This window comes from Columba livia, chromosome 1, assembly GCF_036013475.1.
Source record: "Columba livia isolate bColLiv1 breed racing homer chromosome 1, bColLiv1.pat.W.v2, whole genome shotgun sequence".
In the NCBI taxonomy this organism is placed as follows: domain Eukaryota; kingdom Metazoa; phylum Chordata; class Aves; order Columbiformes; family Columbidae; genus Columba; species Columba livia.
The window spans coordinates 33,434,538-33,455,700 of NC_088602.1; the positions used below are offsets into that span (position 1 = coordinate 33,434,538).

General features: G+C 39.3%; 1 protein-coding gene across 16 annotated transcripts in view; it reads left to right on the forward strand.

Moving 5' to 3' along the window:
* ENOX1 (ecto-NOX disulfide-thiol exchanger 1) overlaps positions 1-21,163 on the forward strand; it is a 362,839-nt gene that overhangs the window by 270,273 nt on the left and 71,403 nt on the right. For all 16 annotated transcript variants that reach the window (XR_010470814.1, XM_065054489.1, XM_065054480.1 and 13 more), the window contains one exon: positions 8,956-9,168. Coding sequence is in view for 15 of the 16 variants with exons in the window: in XM_065054489.1 (XP_064910561.1) it covers positions 8,956-9,168 (213 nt within the window). In the remaining variant the exon portion in view is untranslated. The remainder of the gene's footprint in view (positions 1-8,955; positions 9,169-21,163) is intronic.

Here is a 21,163-nt window from a genome sequence, read left to right on the forward strand (position 1 = left end):
CTAGTTTAGATTGTGGCAGACAGGTGCTCGTTTATGGGTATCTTTTCCTTTTCTGTTTCTTTCTCCTTCTCATTCTCGTAGAATCACAGAATCATTTCAGTTGGAAGACACCCTCAGGATCATCGACTCCAAACATAGCCTAACTCCAGCAATAAACCATGTCCCTAAGAACCTTGTCTAAATGTCTTTTAAACATCTCCAGGGATGGTGACTCCACCACTTCCCTGGGCAGCCTGTTCCAATGCCTGACAGCCTTCTCCTTCTCCTTCTCCTTCTCCTTCTCCTTCTCCTTCTCCTTCTCCTTCTCCTTCTCCTTCTCCTTCTCCTTCTCCTTCTCCTTCTCCTTCTCCTTCTCCTTCTCCTTCTCCTTCTCCTTCTCCTTCTCCTTCTCCTTCTCCTTCTCCTTCTCCTTCTCCTTCTCCTCCTCCTCCTCCTCCTCCTCCTTCTCCTTCTCCTTCTCCTTCTCCTTCTCCTTCTCCTTCTCCTTCTCCTTCTCCTTCTCCTTCTCCTTCTCCTTCTCTCTATCCTTTTTTCCTCCATTAAGATCTTTGGGGTCTTGCAAATGAAATCCTCCATGTCTTTTTTCCCTGTTGGCTGTGTAGACATTTTTTTTCTGCACCTTCTGTTTTGTTAGCCAAGAGAGTATTCACTTTATATTCTCCATGTGCTGTGATGTTGTTCCTCTCCCTGTTCAGCTATTGTGCTTTGTTATTGCTGCTTTTCACTCTGTGGCAGTGACATATTGCCAGTATCTTGGTGTAGGTCTCATGGATTTGAGCCTGTAGCTCAGAGACAAGCCTATACTACCGACTATCATTGATTAAACATTTGCCCTGAGTTGTTAATTTGCTAGCGATTTTCTCTGCTGGTCACAGTCAGAGCCAAAAGGAGGACAAGCCAAGGAGATGATAGTTCATAAAAAGGGAGATTTCCTGCATTGGAAAGATGACTTGTCACAAAATAATTGATTTAATTTTTTTTTTTCTGACACTCCCATGCACTCTCATGAGAAAGTCCCATTCTTCATGGCTCCCGCATATGGAAGGCAAAAGGGACCTGAGCCTGGATTATCAGAATGAAATTAGTTCCAGCATTCAGATTCGGTGGGTAAAATAGGGAAGAACATGAGCTCCTTCTCATACCAGGGCTATACTGATCAGTTTTAGGTTTCTACTACACATTCTAGGTTTGCAGGCTGGTTGGAAAATTAAAACCACTGTTTAATTTTGCATGACAAGTTATTTTTGTTTGGGTTTTTTTTTTGACCTTCCAAACCACTAAAGTAGGTTTGAAGGGGAAAAGAGAAATAAGAATTTGGCACCATTTCTTTCAAGTGATAAAATTTCACTTTTTCAAAAGGTACTCTTCACATCTACTTTTTGATCCAAATATTCCAAAATTTGTAATAACGTTGCACATTGTTTCTTCAAACCATTGTCTGATTGCCATGGAATAAGATAAGAGCTAAGCATAACTCAGGTTAACGAAACTTCTGGCCTCCTTTCTGACGTCCTCCTGCCTTAGGTAAAAATCTGTGTTTCCTCAAGAAATATCTCAAGAAATTCATAGATGTTAGTTCTGGGTAACCAAGGTCTCTTACAATGTGTAAATGTGAATTGCCACACCAAGGTCTCTTACAAGTGTAAATGTGAATTGCCTTGTTAGAAAACTTTTGAGAATAGTCCTGAGTTCTTGTTCTGACAAAACCAGCAGAATATTGTGTCTTCTGCTATTAACTTGTAAAAAAGCGGCCTTTTTGTATGCTGGTTCATTGCAGCACTTAGTTTGTTACGTGTCTTTGAGATTTTGGTTCCTTAGTATCAAATCAGATGCGCTGTTACTGCACAATGAGATGTGTCAGTAGATATTTAGGATCAAATTTGCATACTCTGACATCTGTTTTCCTGGGTGCTTTATAAATGGTTGAGTAATGTGGTACCCAGAACATCACACAACTGGAGATGGACTGAACATTTTATCCTTAAGTGGAACGCTGCTCTGTCAGGTGCATTGGAACAAAACATTTTAATCTGCGTGCTTATGACATTTGTGTTTCAAAGCAGAATTTCAAACATTATAGTATTCTAAATTCAAGCATATCTGTACCTAATGGTATCATCTTCAGAAATCACTTATTGGAAATAAGCTCCTTTTTAAAATACTACATCTGTCTTATTTGCTGCAGGTAGTCACATAGTTCCACCACCTAACAAAGACATCTCTTCACATCTGATTATCTGCTTTTTAAATATTTTGAGCAAAGGAGACATAAATATCTGCAAGTTATATACAATACCCTGGAATTTACCTCGCTTTAAAATACAGTGCTCCTTTATGAGCATGGAAAAGTTATTCATGTGGCTTTTCATTTTAAAAAAATATAATTTGAAAAACTGAGAAACTGCTTCTTTGCCAGGCACTGTATTATCCCCTGAAGAGAGAACAGATTGGAAATTTAAATAAATAGATGGCAGTTATAGTAGAATGAACTATACCAGGAATGCATCTTGTGCAAGACTCAGGTAACATCAAGCCTGATAATGTCAACCCTTGCACATCGTTTGAAATATCAACAACATTTAATTGCTTAGGAAACAGGATCTTTCACTGACAAGAAAACCACGGTGTTTTCATTATCACTCTGTACTTGAGACCCTGACTTGTGGAGTGCTGCAGAAGTGGTGCAGAGAGGCAAGTCTCACACAGAAAGGATCGAATTCAGGGCAGGGCTACGTCAGAAGGGAAGGTAAAGCCGAGATCCTCTGAAAAAATCCAATGAATGCCAGATTTAATATCCGCTGAAATACTCCAGACCCTTTTTTTTAACATAATCTTTGTTTAGTACTAGTATATCAAGACAGAGCCCTACCGCAGACATGTTTTGATGCTTGAGCTTCAAATCTGTTCACTCACCCTTCCCATTTTTAGATCATCATTTTCTCCTTCCTTCTTCCATATGCTCCTGACATCTGCCGTGACTCAATACATCTGGCTCCGAGGGCCTCGCTTGGGGGCTGTGAGCAGCCACAGTGTGAGGGCGCTTCTGTCTGCTGGCAGCGGAGCGTAAGGTGGGTTCAGCTATCGGCAGCCTGGTGACCCAATTCCCTGGGCGCCTTCCTCCGAAAACCTACAAGAAGTACACTTGTTATTCAGTGTATTAATAAAAGTTTTCTCCCTCACCTAATCTGTATTGTATCAGTGCAAATTTTAAGGTTTTTAATGTAAACCCTCTTGATTAAATGTACCACACTGCAAAATGACTCAAGTTAATTACTATGAACTGGGAAATAGCAGCTCGCCTATGTGAAAGTTTGTGGTGTGATTTTGAGAAATAGGGAGGAAACTCAATACCTGCATAATTACTTTTTATTGGAAATAATGGCATCGGCAGGATAAGATAATGGATTTCTGTGTCTCATATGAAACACCCACCTCAGGAAGAATCTTGCATGATTTCATTTGGAAGAAAGAGTTTGATGATACAGGTGGGAGAGAGCACCTTTTAAGGTATCCTTTTAGTGTATGCATATTTTTATCAAATCTAGTTCCAGTTAGTCATTTATTACATAACTGGAAAAGTTTCTTGGTTATAGCATACAGCTAAGGTTTTTTTAAGAAACAGTAAGGTGGATATTAATCATTCTTTAAAAGAACCCTTTGGCAGTAAGAATTTGTATTCCTTGATTCTCACTTATTATGCAGTGCCATTGGGTTAAAAATGTTATTAATCCCAAAAGTACTAGACTGATGTGTGTGTTGCACAGCACAATTATATAAGGTATTTGAGCAGGGGAAAAAAAGAAGGTGAGGGTAGTAGACTGGAGAGTTGTGTTTCTAGGTCAGTGGCAGACACTCTGTGCAGGAGAAGCTTTTAAGCCAAGAGAAAAATAGGTCATCATTGTGGCACCAAAAGTAGTGTGTGATGGGAAGCAAATTGTTCCTGATGCACAGGGGAGCTGGGCTGAACCTGCTGTTGAGAGAGGTTAGCAAACCTTTTCCCTGACCTGGTTCACCCACAGCAGTCACCCACTGTGGTTTATTATTTTTCTTGTTGAATTCAGACTTGGCAGTTTAGAAATCTTAGTTATAGTCTGATAAATTATCGAATCAGAAGTGAGACGAACAGTAACCTTGGCCATACATCTGCCCCTGGCTGCAGTTACACGGAGCGAAGAAGTTTGCATCCTGAAGTGGTCTCTTCCACTTTCCTGGAGTAACTGGACCAGGCCCAGTTTGACAAACTGGAACTGGAGTGCGATGAGATAAGCAGCTGCAGGCAGACCTGAGGGCATGGGACATCTTCCTATGGCACATCTACAGCTGCCAGAGGACAGGCTGTCAATCAGAGGCAAACAGATAGGACATATCCCATGACTCTTTTCCCCTCACTATATGCCCTGCAGCACATTCTCAGTGCTCACAAGAATACCTTCAAGGGGTGTTTGTTAACCAGATTTTTACTGGCCAGGGTAGAGCTTAGCATAAGGCACAGCTGCTCCTTCCCATCTTACAGAAGGACCAGAGAAAAATGAGATCATTAATGCAACCCAAAATATACCCAACCAGCACAGGAACTTTCTAGCTGTAGTCATTAGGATTAAGAACAGCTCTGTCTTTTCAGCATCTCCTTGCAAGTCGAGAAAATTGCATTAGGGGAGAAAGATTAGGGACAAGAAACAGTATGTGCTGACTCTGGACAACACCATGGCCTGTAGGACAACACAAAGGATTGCTGTGATTTAGACAGGCTCCAAGTGTTGCACCAATTACATCAGATACTTTTCAAACTTCTTCACAGGGTTGGGAAGATACTAACAAGGCTAAAAGCAACTGTAGCTCAGTGTTTGATCTTGTCCTAGCTAGAAGTCCAGCAAACAATGTCAATCTCGAAATATAGAAATATAAAATTAGCTATACTTGAAATATGGCTATAAATGTAAAAATAATAGTCGTGAGTGTTTGGATGCCTGGCTTCAGAGTGATGCATTAATCTATCTCCTTTCTAATGACTAAGGTCTTAGACACTGTCATCCAAGTTGTTGAAAGCAGCTTGTGGAGAAACAAATAGTTACAATGTTTCAGATTGCTCTGAGCTGAGTTCTGCACTGTGTTACAGCAGGGAAACTCCATAAACTGAGAGTAAAATCTCCTGTTTCTGGCACTTTTTCCCAGTATTCCACTTTGTAGCAGCTCTTGTCATAGCGTTTTCTATTTAAAAGTTTATGCCAGTTGGAGTTGCTTAAAGGTGGTCAAATTACAAGCAGAAAAATGCAAAACATTTGTCAACAATTATTCCTTTTTTTTCATAGAAATATCCCTGTTAACAATTTCCCAGACAGCCCTAGGTGTGCATTTTCTTTTCTTTATATTTCATTTCATCTAAGTTGTGAGCTAGGATTTAAGTGCCAAATATCTTCAGTTGATGGGTAATGTTACAATGACGTAATGTTCCTCAGAGCTTGTAGTATTCCTGAGAACCCAACATGGGTACACAAATATTGGGTAGGTGTTCTGTAACTGGTGCACTTGTGTAATGGTTGGGATTTCTCTGACCAAATGTAGACGTCTGTTGCAGAGATGTCTCTATATCAAGCAGGTCATCCCAGGCTCCCTGATGCAGGCACTTCTGGGGCACGGTTCACCTCAAATACACAGCTAAAACAGGAAAGACAAAGCCTGTCTGACTGGTGTCCATCTCTTTCCATTGACTGCACCAGGACCCTGGGGTTACTAAATCAGATATTGACATAAAGGAGATGGATCCTAACTTATTTGCTTAAAACATGTTGTAACTTAGAGGAGAAAAAACTTTAAGTGTGAGAAATAATATGCTGCATGCTCATTTTAAAAGAACAATTACATATGGGAGCACGTCTTATATAAAGGAATTTATTTTAAGAGTGTGCTTTTAAACAGTGTATATTTATGTGCATTCTACCACAAGGGAATAATTTTAAACAGAATTAGGAGTTTTGTTTTACTTTTTAATGAATGACTGCAATCATAAGTCAGTTCATGCTCTGCTTAAATTAGATTCCATTGCCGCATTTCTCCTACTGTTTATCTACTAAATAAAAAATAAATGAACGATCCCATATAGAAATCTGATTTTCTAAGTGAACCTCTGATTGCCCAGAAAGAGTCACTGCATTCTGGATAAAGAATATTAATTCACAGTGAATGACCTTATGCCAGTCATTGAGTAGCCAGCTCAAGAACAGAAAAGTTAGAAATGAAGGTGAAATAAGGAAATTTTAAAACTGTAGAGAAAAGATTTTATTTACTGATGTGCTCCTGTTGTGCATATATTACCCTCTAGCATTTTTTAATGTATCTTCTAATTATGTAATCAATGACGATGTTGATGTTTACCAATGAAAGTATTTTTTCCTGCTGGTACAGAGCCATGAATTAACTATAACAGGCCCACAGACCTCTGCAGCTCCCTGGCAGTGTAGTATGTTGAAAGAAGGTTTTCAACATGTCCTTCTAAATGAGTTGAATCTACGTGACAGAAGAACAGCATGTTTATGAACATCCCTCACAGACACCAACTGTGCCTGATAAAAATAAAAAGGAGGGGTATTTTTGTTTTGTATAGCCCCTATAGCAAAATAACATAAGTCTGTGTACTGGGAAGACGTTAAAGCAAGAGAAAGGGAGAATGGTTCTGTGCTACTGATTTACCTCATGCACCTCCATGAAGCATTTTTGCTCAGTTCTGCACACAGTTTCTTCACAGGTCGTGGTGTACCTCTTCAGACATGCTTCTGTGTATCATTTCTCCCAACTTTGCTGTTCATGTCTTGACCTAGATTGAATGGGATAATTTACTCTAAATGATATTTCAGTGTTGGGTGATAAATTATGTGTGATGATATAGATAATGATGTCTACAAGGAAAAAAGAGGAACATTCAACTGTAGTTACTCGCTACTCACAATCAGCCATATCATTGGTGTTAACAGGACGGTGCCATCTGCAGGGTGACTTGACTGTACAGACCTTGGAAATTGCATGCTAACATTGCCAGAAGCCATTACAGGTTATTCTTATTGACTACTGTAATTATAGTAAACGTTACATTCCAGGGATGATTTCTTGGCTGTATTGGATCCGTGACATCCAGCTCCCACGTATTTCACAGGCTGAAGATTTTACCCAAGCCTAGGAAACTTTATCCTGGTGGTTTCTTGCAATGAAGATGCTTTGCACGACCCTGGTTTACATTTGGCTTTTCTGAGGCCCATATTCAGACAACCTCACTCATCAGAGCCACTTAATACATACCTGCCGCCTATATATCCAGTAAAGCTAGGACACAGAGTCTAATGTAAGAGGACAAAATGGAAAAAAATATGCCTGACTGATTCTTCCTCCCCAGAGACAATTACTTAATGGATAATGATGAATCATATGTTAATGTGAAGTCACACAGATACATCACCATACAAAGGGACGGTGTTATGATGCTCTTATTTTGCAAATTTTTTCTGGGATCTTGGGTGATGTCTGTCCAGCTGCAGAGTGCAAATCCTATTACTGTAGCTGAAAGCATGTTTCAGTTAATAAGATGCTAAAGATCAGACAATGTAAAATCTATTCTGGCAGGCTGCGGGCACAGAACATGTCACTTGTCCTGTCTGTACTTTAGACTCCTCACCTTTTAGGAAAGTGATTAGTGATTCAGAATAAAAGCCTAAATCATCACGTAAGTATCAGTATTTCATTATTCTTTGCACATGGAAAGCAGAGTCTTACAAACTATACCCCACATTTCGGTATCCTGTAACACAGTTGGTTGGGTTTAATATTCTCCAATTTTCATTTTAAGTGTCTTTTTGTTATAACTATACTGCTTCTCCCCACCATAACTGCATACCTTTTCCTGTAGAAAGGTAAACCCACCATCTAAAATACATATACAGAGATCTAACCAACAAGGACTAGATGTGATGTTTAAAGTGATTTGTTAGGAAATTTTATAGAATAAAATCCTGGGGAAAAAATGAGATAGAATTGCACAAAAATGGTTCAACAGGAAGACACTCTGTTGTAATAACATTTTCTTGCAGCTCAGCCTAAATGGGACTTAGAAATAAATGTGTCCTCTTAATCCTGATGAAGCCAGAAGTGTAATGGATGCTGCACTAAGAGTCTTCTGAGGAAGCTGAGAGCACGGTCTGAGAAAAGAAGATTACTTGTGGAAGCAGTGCACAAAATCTAACCACCAGTTTTGGTGGTCTTCCTGCAGAGGAATATAACTTTATTTACCTGAGTGGTAAACATAAAGCTGTAATCCAGGTGTTTAACTGGATTTCTCTGGGCTCTGTAAAAAGAAAAAAAAAAAAAAGAAAAGCACAGACAAGTGCAAAATACAAAATGAACACAGATACTTCATACATCTGTTCAAAGCAGTTCCTTGTAATTAATCAGTGCTTTAAGGAGAAATTGTTCAGCCTTGTCATTGTTCATTAATTAAGAATGTGATGTTAGTGAAATCTGTTGACAAAATACGGCTGAGCCCAAGCTCCAAGACTGAGCTTTTGGCTGAGCAGATTAACGTGTATACATTTCATTTCCTCAGTGGGTCCAGTAACACAGAGGTCTCCTCAACCCTGCTGTGAGGTCATTCCATATCACTGAACGGCTTAAGGGAGACACTGTGAAAGCAAGGAATCAGGTCACAAGGAAAGGGGGTGGGGAGGAGGAGTGCTTTTTGTTGTGAAAAAGCTATTAAAATAAACAGAAGACAAGTCATGAAGGAAGATTTATGTAGCTTCACGTAGAAGTATTGGCTTCCTACATGTCATAGAACAAAGGATCCAAAAGTTGCCCAAAATGAAATACTGCAAGAAGGATTTATGGTGATTTTAATGTGACATGGAGCAGAAAATGTGTTCTTGGCAGGATATTTATGCCAGCAATTTAAAACCTGTGCTTTGATTGTTCTAGATGATAGCAAGTTTTCAGAGGCCATCACAGTGCTGCTTACCTGGATTGAGCGAGGCGAGGTGAATCGTCGCTCCGCAAACCAGTTTTATTCGATGGTGCAGTCGGCCAACAGCCACGTCCGCCGGCTCATGAACGAGAAGGCCGCTCACGAGCAAGAAATGGAACAAGCCAAGGAGACTTTCAAAAATGCCTTAACGGGGATCCTCACTCAATGTAAGTAACTCCCTTTTTGTCCAGTGTTGTTGTAGTGATGGTGGTGGTGGTGGTAGTGGTTTTTTTATCATTTTGTTTGTTTGGGGGTAAGTAGTTGCAATGCAGTCATATTTTACTTCACATCCTATTCCATACTCTATGGCAATTTGGAGGAACAAGGACCATTCCTAAGAGCTTATTTCTCAAGGTGAGCAAAGTTTCAGTAGTTCTTTTATTAATAGATGAAGACATGCTCTAGGCATAATGTCTACTGTTCCGTAGACATAACGCTTCAGGAACGTACCAGACAGAAGCAACCCTGCTCTGAGCAAAGACCATACTTTTGTGGAGGGAAGTGATATGTACCCTGTGCATTGCAGCTAGTTAACTAGGCCAATTACAGAATAGAGGACAATTAAGTTATATTTTTAGCCTGAGTGTAGGTAAAAGGAAGTAGGATTCAGCAACTTCTAGACATGTATTCACAGCATACAGGCCACCCCCACAGTAGAATATGCTGTACTGCTGCTGGCATCAGGACTGCTGGGCTGCTACAATGCCAGTATTAATTTGGCAGATAAATTGCCTTAAATATTTAGTGCTGGCAGCTATTTCTTAGTTCAGAAATATAATAAATGAAGTTACCTTAATGAGTTTCCCTCATGAAACAATTATTGGGATACTCGTCTAGAAATGTTCTTCAAAGAGAAAGGGAGAGGAGAGGAGAGGAGAGGAGAGGAGAGGAGAGGAGAGGAGAGGACTAATTTCATTGTTGCTGGTTTTTAAATGCCTACTCATGACTGCTCAAAGAAGACACTTCGTGGAACTCAGAAGGGTGAAACCTGAAGCCAGCTCTCACATGCAAGTTATAAACAAAATCCAAGACAGTTTACCAGATGGAGGACAACACTGTTGTTATATTGTAATTTCTGAATCACACCCCTAATATTTACATTTTTAAAAAAAATGTCTTAAAGAATTTTCTGTAATACTTTTCTGGTCCCTCAGTGGTCATCCTGAAGTTAGAAGTTAGGGCTGAAGGCAGAAGCTTGGATGGACTTGCCCGGGTTAGGAGAGCAGCCGCTGGAAGCTTTCTGCATATGTGATGGAGAACTCAGCATCTCAGACCAATTCAGTCCAGGGCACATGTCCTTCTAATGTCAGAGCTTAGATCCCTGAACTTAGGAAGAAAGATTATGGGCCAAAGGTATTTGGTTTCTGAGGATGTATGTTCAGTGAGTAAATTTTAAAGACCAGCTAATTCTCTTGGTAATTTGCTAGGCAACATCATCTTCCATCTCAGCAACTAAAAGGCAGCATGAAGGAGCACAGACACAGGCACCATGTGTGGCCATGCTGTTCAGTTCACACCAGGGCCTCTAGTTTTGTGTGCAACAGCCAGCCCTAGCATTCAGAATTGTCTTCTTCAGCTGCATTTAAAAAATTCCCCCATTGTCAGCAGGCTGAAATTTAGTTAAATCAGTCTAAATTATTCCGTTTGTCACCAACTGTTGTAGAACATCTGTCATCTGGAAATCAAGATCCCTGTAGTTTCAGGTGGCAACTTGCAGTTCTGGCTATCTGTTTTGTTCCTGTAATGTGCTGAATGCTGAACTCAGAGAAGCAGAAATAGGTCTGAATTCAAAACATGAGGTTTAGAGTGCCACAGTCACAGCAATGTCTGCAAGAAGAGAGTTTCTGACAGGTCTGGCATAGCAGGACAAGGTCAGCAAAAAGAAAATCAGGCTCAGGGAAAGGTGGATCCTTTCAAATTTTATGAGCTTTCCAGATGTTCCATATTGGTTATTTTATAAACATCATAAACGTTGGCTATTATTAGCATTAATGTGTCTTATTAAATTTCTCTACAAACTTGCTATGAACAGATGGGTGATGGTTTTGCTTTAGACATGTATATGCCTTAGATTGCTAAACATGGAGACTGTGAAATGAGCTTCCCTTTTTCAAGAATTTTCCCATATTTGAGTTCATCTGAGGATTTTTTTTCACACATCCTTTTCCATTGTTTTTCCACAGCCCTGTAAAATCAGTTACTTGCTTTATGAAGAAGAATTTGAAATTGCTAGGTGTGTGTGGTCTATTAAATTTTGCAAAGTGGCAAAAACCCCACTTCTGCTGTTCTGCAGTAGGGATCCAAAAGTCTAGTGTAATGCTGCAGCTGTGTGGCCATTTGACAAAAATATTACAGTATTTTTAAAATACTGTGTGGCATTCCTCTGTTATGAACTAGGTCGGATGTCCAACTCTGAGCTGACCATTCTGGGCTTTCTTTGCAGTCAGCAGAGAAAAACAAATATCTCCAGGGAATGAGTCATCAGACCAACCTCATGGTGCTCTTCCAGTGACATGAATCGTCCCTTGGAGATGTCATTTTTTTCTCTGCTGCCCATAGTGGATTCGCAGGGGGTCTAGCTCAAAACCAGATGTCCCACTTTTACGAGTCTTGTTCAGAGAAGATTAATCCCACTTACTGTGTGTAGTTTTGATACAGAAGGATGTGGCATAAGGGAAGAACTTGGATTTAGCTTAAAAAGCCAGCATTGTATCAGTGAATATTATGGGGAGTGAAGAAATACATTAAGAAAATGGGCTTCAAGTGCACCCACCTGGAACACACGCGCTATCTATGTGGGTCTCAGTGTAAAATGCTTTCTTACTAATGAGGATTAGTGTGGTCAGAACATTTCAGCTTATGGCCCAGCTACTAAAGAAGTACAGGTACTTAAATCCCTTCTACAAATTTCTGCCTGGAGGTATTTAGATTACCAAGCGGATTACCCATAAAAATTTGGGTCAGGTGTTCAGCACATGAATTAATTACCTGACCAAAGTACCTGTGCCAGGATAATCAGTGAAATAAAGTGCATTACTGCTGTCACACCACCAATTTACAGCCCCTGATTTAAGTTCTACAGGAAGTCTTATCCTTGTTATGGTGCTTCTTCAGTTATTTAAGGGATAAAGAGAGAAAAATGTCCACTTCCTAGGTTTTTATTAAATTACTTATTTTTTCTAGATTTGAATCTGTGCTTAAAATACGGATCGTTTTCCAGGATTTTGGATAGTTCTGCCTTTGTGGTTTGATTTCTAAATTCTACTTTGCTTCCACAGCACAGTTACACGTGACACTGCTCCCTGTCTTTCCACGCATCTTTGTTTCATTTTCTCCCAACCCACCTTTTCAGCCTAAGGCTTATAAATGTTGATCCTCATGTTTAAGAAGTACCGAAGGACTAGAGACATCCACGTTGGCCTGTTTTTTAGACTACACTGAGTCTGCAATTCTCTTGTCTGACTTTCTCCTCCATGCACTCTTATTGAGGTTTTAGATTCTTTAGTGCACTGTACCTTTACATTTCCAAAGCATTTATAGATAAGTGAAGATCCAAAATGCAGTACTCAAAAATTAATTGAATACCTCAAGAGTCAGAGTCACAAGGGTTTGGAAATATTTCAACACGCAGGTAGGTAGATACACAGTATAATTAACAGCAGTGCCCCATACCTGGGTACTGAGCAGCTAGTGACACTCACCTACTTTGTCATTTTTGTCAATTTTACTAATGGATGAATCTTCAAGGGACTTAGGCACTAGGTCCCCATCGGGGTCTACGAATCAGTGTCTCATGTGCCTGTGGGGGAACAATGTGAGGGTGTTTTTTATCATGCAGCCCCCTGACTAGATGATTTCCTTGTCGCATGGTGGCCTTCACTTCATTCTCTCTTTGGCCTTCAGGGAATTTCAGTGCCTACTCATCAGGATGACCTTTTGTAAAGATATATTTAAGTATCCTGAATGCTGTGAAGGAACTGAACCTAAGTTTCCCTCTTTCCAGGAGCACTCTAAATGGTAAGATCTGGTGCTCAGAAAGGCAATACTGACCTTCCTTAGGGTGTCTGACAGATGGCTTTTAGGCACCTGATCCAGAACGGTGCCAGCTGGAAGGAAGTGTTTTCCTGTCTCCTGTAACATGGCACTGAACAGAGAGAACAGCTACATCCATCTAGGGCACATCCCCTCCCAGGCAATGCATATGCATTGTCCATCAGCTAGTTAAGGCAGGGGCCCTATATGCGCTCCTAAGTGTGAAGCCCTTCCTCTGTGCTTTGTAGGACATCTGAGCTTTAACCCATCACAGGTGATTACAGCTAATCACCAGGGTCTTAGAACTTGTGTAAAAGGCCTGAGTGTCAAAACGTGGGTCTGAAGGTGTAAGGAGATACATGGTTCATCCTACAGGGTAAGATGGAGTATAAACCTGCAGAGTCATTTATTCCTGTATCCTTACCTCCTGGTGGATGTGAGTTTCCCTGGAAAAGGGAAGGCACTTCCCAGCAACCTTGAGATCCCTTTGTGCATTAGCTAGCATCAGTTTAATATACAATATACAGGGTGCCTGCCACTTCTTTCTGCTTCCAGTAAGCTTGTTTGCTTCCCTATGCTCTTGCATTGCATGTAAAGGTATACATGGTAGTGAAACCAAAGAGATACTCATCTTTCAAGAAGTCCTGAAACCAAAGAAACCTGAATTTATGAGATTATGCAGTTTACCTACTTAGTTTTTTGCTAACCATCCTTAGCCTTTTTATCTGTGGCACAAGATATGAGGTTAGATACTCTTTGAGCCAATTCAGTGGGGCTGTTCATTAAGAAGAATCAAAGGTTTGACTGTGTGTTGTGCTCCCCTTCTGGGAAGGCCAGGATTGTCACCTTGAGTTGTCTCTCCCTTCTTTCTGAAAGGACTTTAGTGGTGTGTTAGAGTACCCTTTTTTTTCAAATAGCTGGTAGGTATCTGATATACATTTCCCTCCTCCCCCACCCTCAACCCCAAAAATAAATTGAATTTAAATAATTCTGAAGGGAAATGCATTCTCAACAGACTGAATAAAATTCTCCTCTCTTCAGGTTTGTTCATTTTCGTTCTCTGATCTCCCTGGATTTGATTTAATCTGTTTTAACATTATCAGTGCCTTCACAGATAGAATCTGCATTTTTATATTAAAAAAAAAAAAAAGTAAGAAAAATGTTAAAAATACTTTTGGAGCTTTCTTCAGAAGAGGATTTGGATCAGTTTTGTTTTCCTCACTACAGGTTCACTTCAAAAGTTTCTTTCTTACTTTATAGAAGGTAGAATTTACATTGATATGATGGTGATTACTAAATTCATCTTCTTATCTGAATTGCTTTAAATTCCGTACTGCAGCCCTTCTTCCCAATAAGCCTTCCACTTTTCAGTGTATTCTCTTAGTACTAAAAATGTAGCCAGTTTCACTACAGATATTGAAAGCATGCTGGTTAAAATTCTCTTAGCAGTCAGACTTTTTATATATATTCATGCTTTCTGATTATTCTTTCCACTGCTCTGCATTAATAACAACTTTTAAAAGGATTTTCCTGCTCCTTAATTGTCCGGTCTCACATTCTTTCTTTCATTCGCCAGTGACTAATTAAAAAATATGAGCTTACTTTGTGTGCAATTTTTAGGTCATCATTAAACCCTTTGTGAAACAGATTGAGTCATATAATGTGTTTTTACAGTGCAGCCCAGATCTCAGTTGGTGTCATAGAATGCCACTATAATACAAATAAAAACATTAATCATTCATGTCATTAGTTGCCACTATTACATTCTACCTTGATGTATTTCTGAAAAAAAAAAAAAAAAAAAGAAAAGAAAAAAAATTAAATACAAAATAACCTCCACAATCCATCCAGTCCCTTTTGATTAGCTCATTTAGTCAGTATACTCTTTGCTTACTTCTGTACTGATAATTTGTCCAGTAAAGCTCAGCTGGGTATCTCTATTCTTTTTTACTTGTCCTTCCATTTTCCATCTCATGTGCACATATTCTCAAAAGCTTTTCTATCCAGGATGCTGCAGCAGTGGCAGAGAATAGAGATGAAAGACTCCATTTCTATTTTACTTTGCATTCTTATAATTCCTTCCCACTTTCTGGCAGTACAACCCTTTGTGGTCACAGCCTGTAGTGTTTCAGTCAGCTCATTCCTTTGTGTTTCATTTTCTTTTAATTTCTTCATTCCTTCCATTGTCTGTACCCTTCACTCCACCTAAAGTCAATACGAATCTTGGTATCGATTTAATCATGGCCAGAATTTCAACAGAAGCTCGTCTCCTGTTATTTTTAATTCTTTTTTTTTTTTTTTTTTTTTTTTTAGTGTAGGTCATTGAATGTGCACAGTGTTTTATAGCAAAATAAAAGCACTGCCTCCCAAGAGATTTCAGTCTAAGACCCCATTTTGACAACTCATGCAGCTTGCCTGGATCCTGATGGATCTTGAAGGATCTCCTAGATGATGAAGCAAGGGTCAAAGCAAAGAATCACGTGCTTGAATCACATGGAAATCTGTGTTTGGTTTTTAGATGCCTTGATGAGTAGGGATGGAGATAAGGGCCTGATGCTTCACAGAACTGATCTCTAAATGTTGTATGGAAATGAACAATAAGGAATGAGAGTAAGGCATTAGAGCAAGGAAGGAAAGATGGAGGTTTCACCCAAAAGGTATTCTGCTTTGGCTGTGGACACGTATCGTGTTGCCTGCACATCTAAAACTGTTCAGGCTGCTTATAAGTGAATGAATAAAATGTGTAAATACAAAAATGAATAACCCTATGCAACTATAACTGGTTGAAATACTCTGTTCAGTAGGCACTACTCCTGCTTCATGTCAAATCACTGGATTAGTCCCAAATGGTACAGTTTACGATGATGATAAAGATGTTATGGGGGCAGGAAAAGAGTTTTGAAAAGGGATGGAGTATGTGGGAGGGAAAGAGATGGTCACACAGAGAAAAAGAAAACAAAAATACAGAATTATTATAAGACTGGAGGCAGCAAACAAAGAGAGAAGGGGACAAGTCTTGGCAAGCAGGGTAACTAAAGGTAGGAAACAAATGGAGAAATCAATGTTCCCTCATAAGAAGTGTGAGATGATTTTTTTGTCTGATTGCCAGAAGAGACTTCAGCTTTTAAAGCCTCCTCATTTACCTCTCTATTATTTTTCTTCAGCAAAAGAAACCGTATTATGCCCAAAACAAATTTAGCCCTCTTGGTCTCCTAGGAACATTCTAATCTGCAAGATGCCTGGACAATTGCTATTTAGAAAGAGTCCCTTCCCTTAATGCGACCTGAACCAGAGTTCAGTCACATTTACGATGTTCCTTCATCTCAGAGTTCCCTTGGGGTTCTTTTTTTGGACAGGCTTACAAAAGTAGTTGTTCCTGCTTTTGCTTTTTTTAAATCTGAGAACTGAAAAAGAGGTCCTCCTAACCATAAATAACAAAGAGAACAGATAATTAAATGCAGTGCATTGAGGATGGTTTATAATCTTGTCAATCTGATGAAGAAAGTAGCATTCAATATTTCTTTGAATTAGTGGCGGGGGGGAGCACATGAAGGGGGTTAAGTTTGTTTCTGGAAGTCAACACAAGATCCATAAAGTGTTTTTTTCTATAATATAAGATGACAGTATTAAAAGAGCAGGTATCGTACATTTGTACCTGCCCTACTGTGGTGTGCTGGCCTGATGTCAGGTTCTTGTTTGTTGAGAAATGACATGGAGGTGAAGTGTCTCGTTGACTCCAAGTGATTTATCACATGGCCAGCACTTGCTGTTCCATCAAGCTGTCAGTTTCTTTGTTGCAAAGTAAACCACATTTCACAACTTAAAAGATTTTCAAAGCTTATTTTGTAGACAGATTTTCTAGAAATGTCTTGCAGGGCAAACTGGGCCCTCTTTAATCAAAGTGTGGGTTTTTTACTTCAAAGTTTAACAAGGAGTATTCTTGCATTTCCAGAAGTATTAATTGTAGATATACATAACTCAGAGAAGTTACTGTGCAAGTTTCAGTATAAATCCTGAAAATGGGGTGTTTTCAGTATTCCCATAAAGCCTCTTTGACTGGATGGCTTAGCTGAAAGAAGAAAGGAAAACAACAGTTGCTGACACTGAAGTTTGATGTTTTTACAAGATCGGGGATTATAATTTGGGATGTGGTATAGATGTTTTTATTTTTTCCTTCATCTATGTGGAAGACTCTGCTTATTGTATTATGAAAAAATATTTCTTCCTGTATCACTCAGATATAGACCACTGACATTCACTCAGCCCCTTAGTAATCCATGCAACCACGTTGACTAGGACCAGTCTGAGTCAGATGGAAGAGGAAGAAGAATCAACCATCAACCCAAACAAACCTTCTTTTGGTCTCAAACACTGTAGGCCAAATCAAAGGGAAATGTAGAAATAATATAGTATAATTTAGAGAGAGGACACTTAGTTTCTTATTCTTTCTAGTATTCAAGTAGGTGAGATGGGGTAGACAGAGGAGGAAAACATCCTTCTGGTAGGCCTGGTAATGGATCTCTGCAACACTGAGACCCTGCATCAGGACAAGAACAGAAAAGATGAGGCTGCCAATAAAAGATGATCCCAATAGCTCTGTCTATAGGATTAAACTAAGCTGAACTAGGGCAGGATTTTCCATACTGTTCAGCCATAAGAATGTTGTTGCTCTCGGCCAGCTAGTGTTTTCCCACACAATGTGGGTGCAGTTTAAGGTTTGGTGCAGGCCAAGTAGTTTCTCCAAAAGCATGTTTCTGGGAAGAGAGAAAAGTTGCTGCTGCAAGGACACTCAGCATGTTGTGCCAGTTGGTTTCAGGGAACGAGAATAGTCCCTGGCTGATTTTGATCTCTGTTACAGATGTAGTGGTTGGCAGTAGGGCAAATTAAGGGATGGCAGGCTTGCAAGCTGACTTGTGACACAGCAAAACAATTTGGGAACTAAATCAATGCAGGCACCGTTCTCTTGGTCTGTCCAGAAAAGTAGAATTTGGGTATATGATAGATAAAACCTGTGGTTTTCTCCTTTATCGCGCTATATCTTAAGACCAGACTATGTCTTATGTAACCTACAGCCAATGAGACAACAAGCAGACCCAACAGTAACCTGCTCTTCTTTGATGGAGTTACAGCTGGGATTCACCCTCTTTTTGATGCCCGTTGATTTTTTATGGGTTTGTTTTGTTTTGTTTTGTTTTTAAAGCACGAAGAAACTGAAAACAAACCATAGCTGCCATTTATTATGGCAGATGGGTGATTTTGCATAGCTGTCAAAATCAATGTCTTCATTATAGAAATTTATAGTGGCATTTGTTTAGGTATCCAGCTGATGACCAGTGGTTTAGGCCCCATCCCTTGCATTATCTGCAGCCTTCTCCGGGTTGATGTTTTCCGCCTCTGCCAGTCAATGGCAGGTACATCTGTTTCTCTCTCTGTGACATGTGAATCGGGTCACAGAGAGGAGCTTCAGCTTTTCAGCTGTAAATGTGTGAAAGGCAAATTGTTTTCTCAAAGTAAACAGTATCGTGACCAAAAAACTGAGAGTTTGGCCCAGATTAATTAAAAAAAAAGTTTCTTTCTTCACTCTGTGATCTCTCTACCATTTCTTTTACTGGCGTCACACGTCATGTTTCTAGGTGCAATTTTAGCCTTGGATTTTATCATAGAATCACAGAATCATAGAATGGTTTGAGTTAGAAGGGACCTTAAAGATCATCTAGTTCCAATCCTCCATGCCATCAGCAGGGACACCGTCTACTAGACCAGGTTGCTCAAAGCCCCATCTACCCTGGCCTTGCACGTTCCCAGGGATGTAGCATCTGCAACAATCCACAGCCTGTTCAAGTGCCTCTTCACTCTCACAGTGAAGAATTTCTTCCTTATATCTAATCTAAATCTACCCTCTTTCAGTTTAAAGCCATTACCCCTTGTCCTATCTCTACATGCCCTTGTAAAAAGTCCCTCTCCAGCTTTCTTGTAGGTCACCTTTAGTTACTGGAAGGTCTCCCTGGAGCCTTCTCTTCTCCAGCCTGAACAACTCCAAATCTTTCAACCTGTCTTCATAGGAGAGGTGCTTCAGCCCTCTCATCATCTTCATGGTCCTCCTCTGGACTCGCTTTAACAGGTTCATGTCCTTATGTTGGGGGCCTCAGAGCTGAACACAGTACTTCTTAATGCGAAGATCTATTCAGTAAGTTACCAAATGACTTTTGGTACTGTTGCCAAAAATATTCTCTTTCCTATTCAAAATGGACCTGGAGACTCTTAATTCATTCACTTGCAGCATCTAGCCTTGACTACTGTAATTCCTTGGTTTGCTGGGCTTAGAGCCAAATCGATTGGCAGATTCCAGCTTACTCAGAATTCAGCAACAAGGCTTCTGACCTAAACCACGCCAACTCTATATCCTCCCTGTGCTGCAAATCTATATTTGAAAAGCATGTTATATATTGACTGTAACAGTTTCCTTTACACTGTAATTTTATGGGTGGATTTTTTCTTTTACCCTGAATGTCAACTGTCGTACTCTTACAGAATTTTTCTGAGCTAAATTGCCATATATTCCACTCTTACAGTAATTTAGTGCAAAGCCCTTTTCATCCTGTATCCCTAATTGGTGGAATTAGGAGTGGAATTCTACATGAAATCTGATTATCTGCCAGCTAAGAGTTTTGTTTTTATTTTAACACGTGTTTCAGTTTTTTTATTTTGTCTCTTTTATCATAAGGCATTATAAAACATTTAGTTGCTGGTGTTCTTTATTTTTACATACAAGAAATTAAGAATAATCATGTATGCACGGGAGCTGGTAACATAATAAGCAAAGGAAAAATTGAACACTTCTTTGTTTCCTGAACCCGAGGAGAAATTTCAGCCTTCTCTCAATGATGTATTTAAAATAGCCTGCTTGATAAATGTAATGGAGGGTAAAAATGTTCTCTCTGCCTCTACAGATGAGACTATACTTTGGTTCTCATTTATTTCTGTTCTTCACTATATCATTTTCAAATATCCTATGTCAAATATTCTCTTGCCCTGGAGATAGTTCTAGCTTTCCCTTTAATCCAGTCTTGTATGCAACTTCCCCAGGCATCATTTAAGGGATTTTTGTTGTTGTTGTTTCTAGTTTTTCTGGTTGTTTTTACATTTACATTTACACTATTCTGGTAGCCTGTTTTATAGCAACAGAAACTGAGGTTTAAACTTTGATTTTGTATGCTTAGCATGAGCTGGCACTTCTAATAAAGTGCACTGTTGTTACTCTGCGTTTGTTAGACATTGACACTTACATATCACTCTAGGCACAGTTGTTTGGGTCTTTTTAGTTATTTATAACTCATCAGAAAAAACAATAAGATAATAATCCTTTGTCTGAAGAATGCGTCACAATCACCACCAGCAGAATAAGTCATTAGGAACGATCCACTTATTTACATCCTGTAAGTTATATTGATAGGAAAAACAACAACATGGTATGGACCCTTCCAGAACAATGTGGGTTTTTAAATCCTAATTTAGTAAGAAAACAGCTTTGCATATGGTCAATGAAAATTTGATATAGTGTAGAACTTACTAACAGATGTTTGACAATGAATATTTCTTGTCACTTAATAATTCTACTTACCAGTCACAGTTGACAGTACAGTGCATCCTAGAGTTCAAGAAGCTCTAGAGAGATAGGAATGACCTGTTATTTCATTTTGGTAATTTCTTTCTGGAGGCCAGGAAATGCTCTGAAAACCATGGTCAGCAGCAGGACCAAGAGCAACTGTTTAATTCAGCTTCTGCAGATAACAGAATGACTGTCTTTGATATGTACTAATTTATGCTCTCCCCTACATTTTCTTTTTATTATCCCTAGCTTTTTATTGCATAAAGTTTCTTTAAACGCCTTGATTCTTAGCATCTAGTACTTGTAGTACCCTACCTCTTTTAGGTTTTCTAATATCTGAAAATTAGGTAAGTGAAGGAGATCCTTTTTCTACTCACTTTGTCTACTACAAGAAAAACTCTTTGACATCTTCCTAGCTTGTGTTTCCATTGAGGAAAGTTTCTGAAATTATCAGATAATGACTATTGATAAATCTCAGTACCTGTTCACAGAGTAGAAATTAAACACTTTAAAGTTCAAAT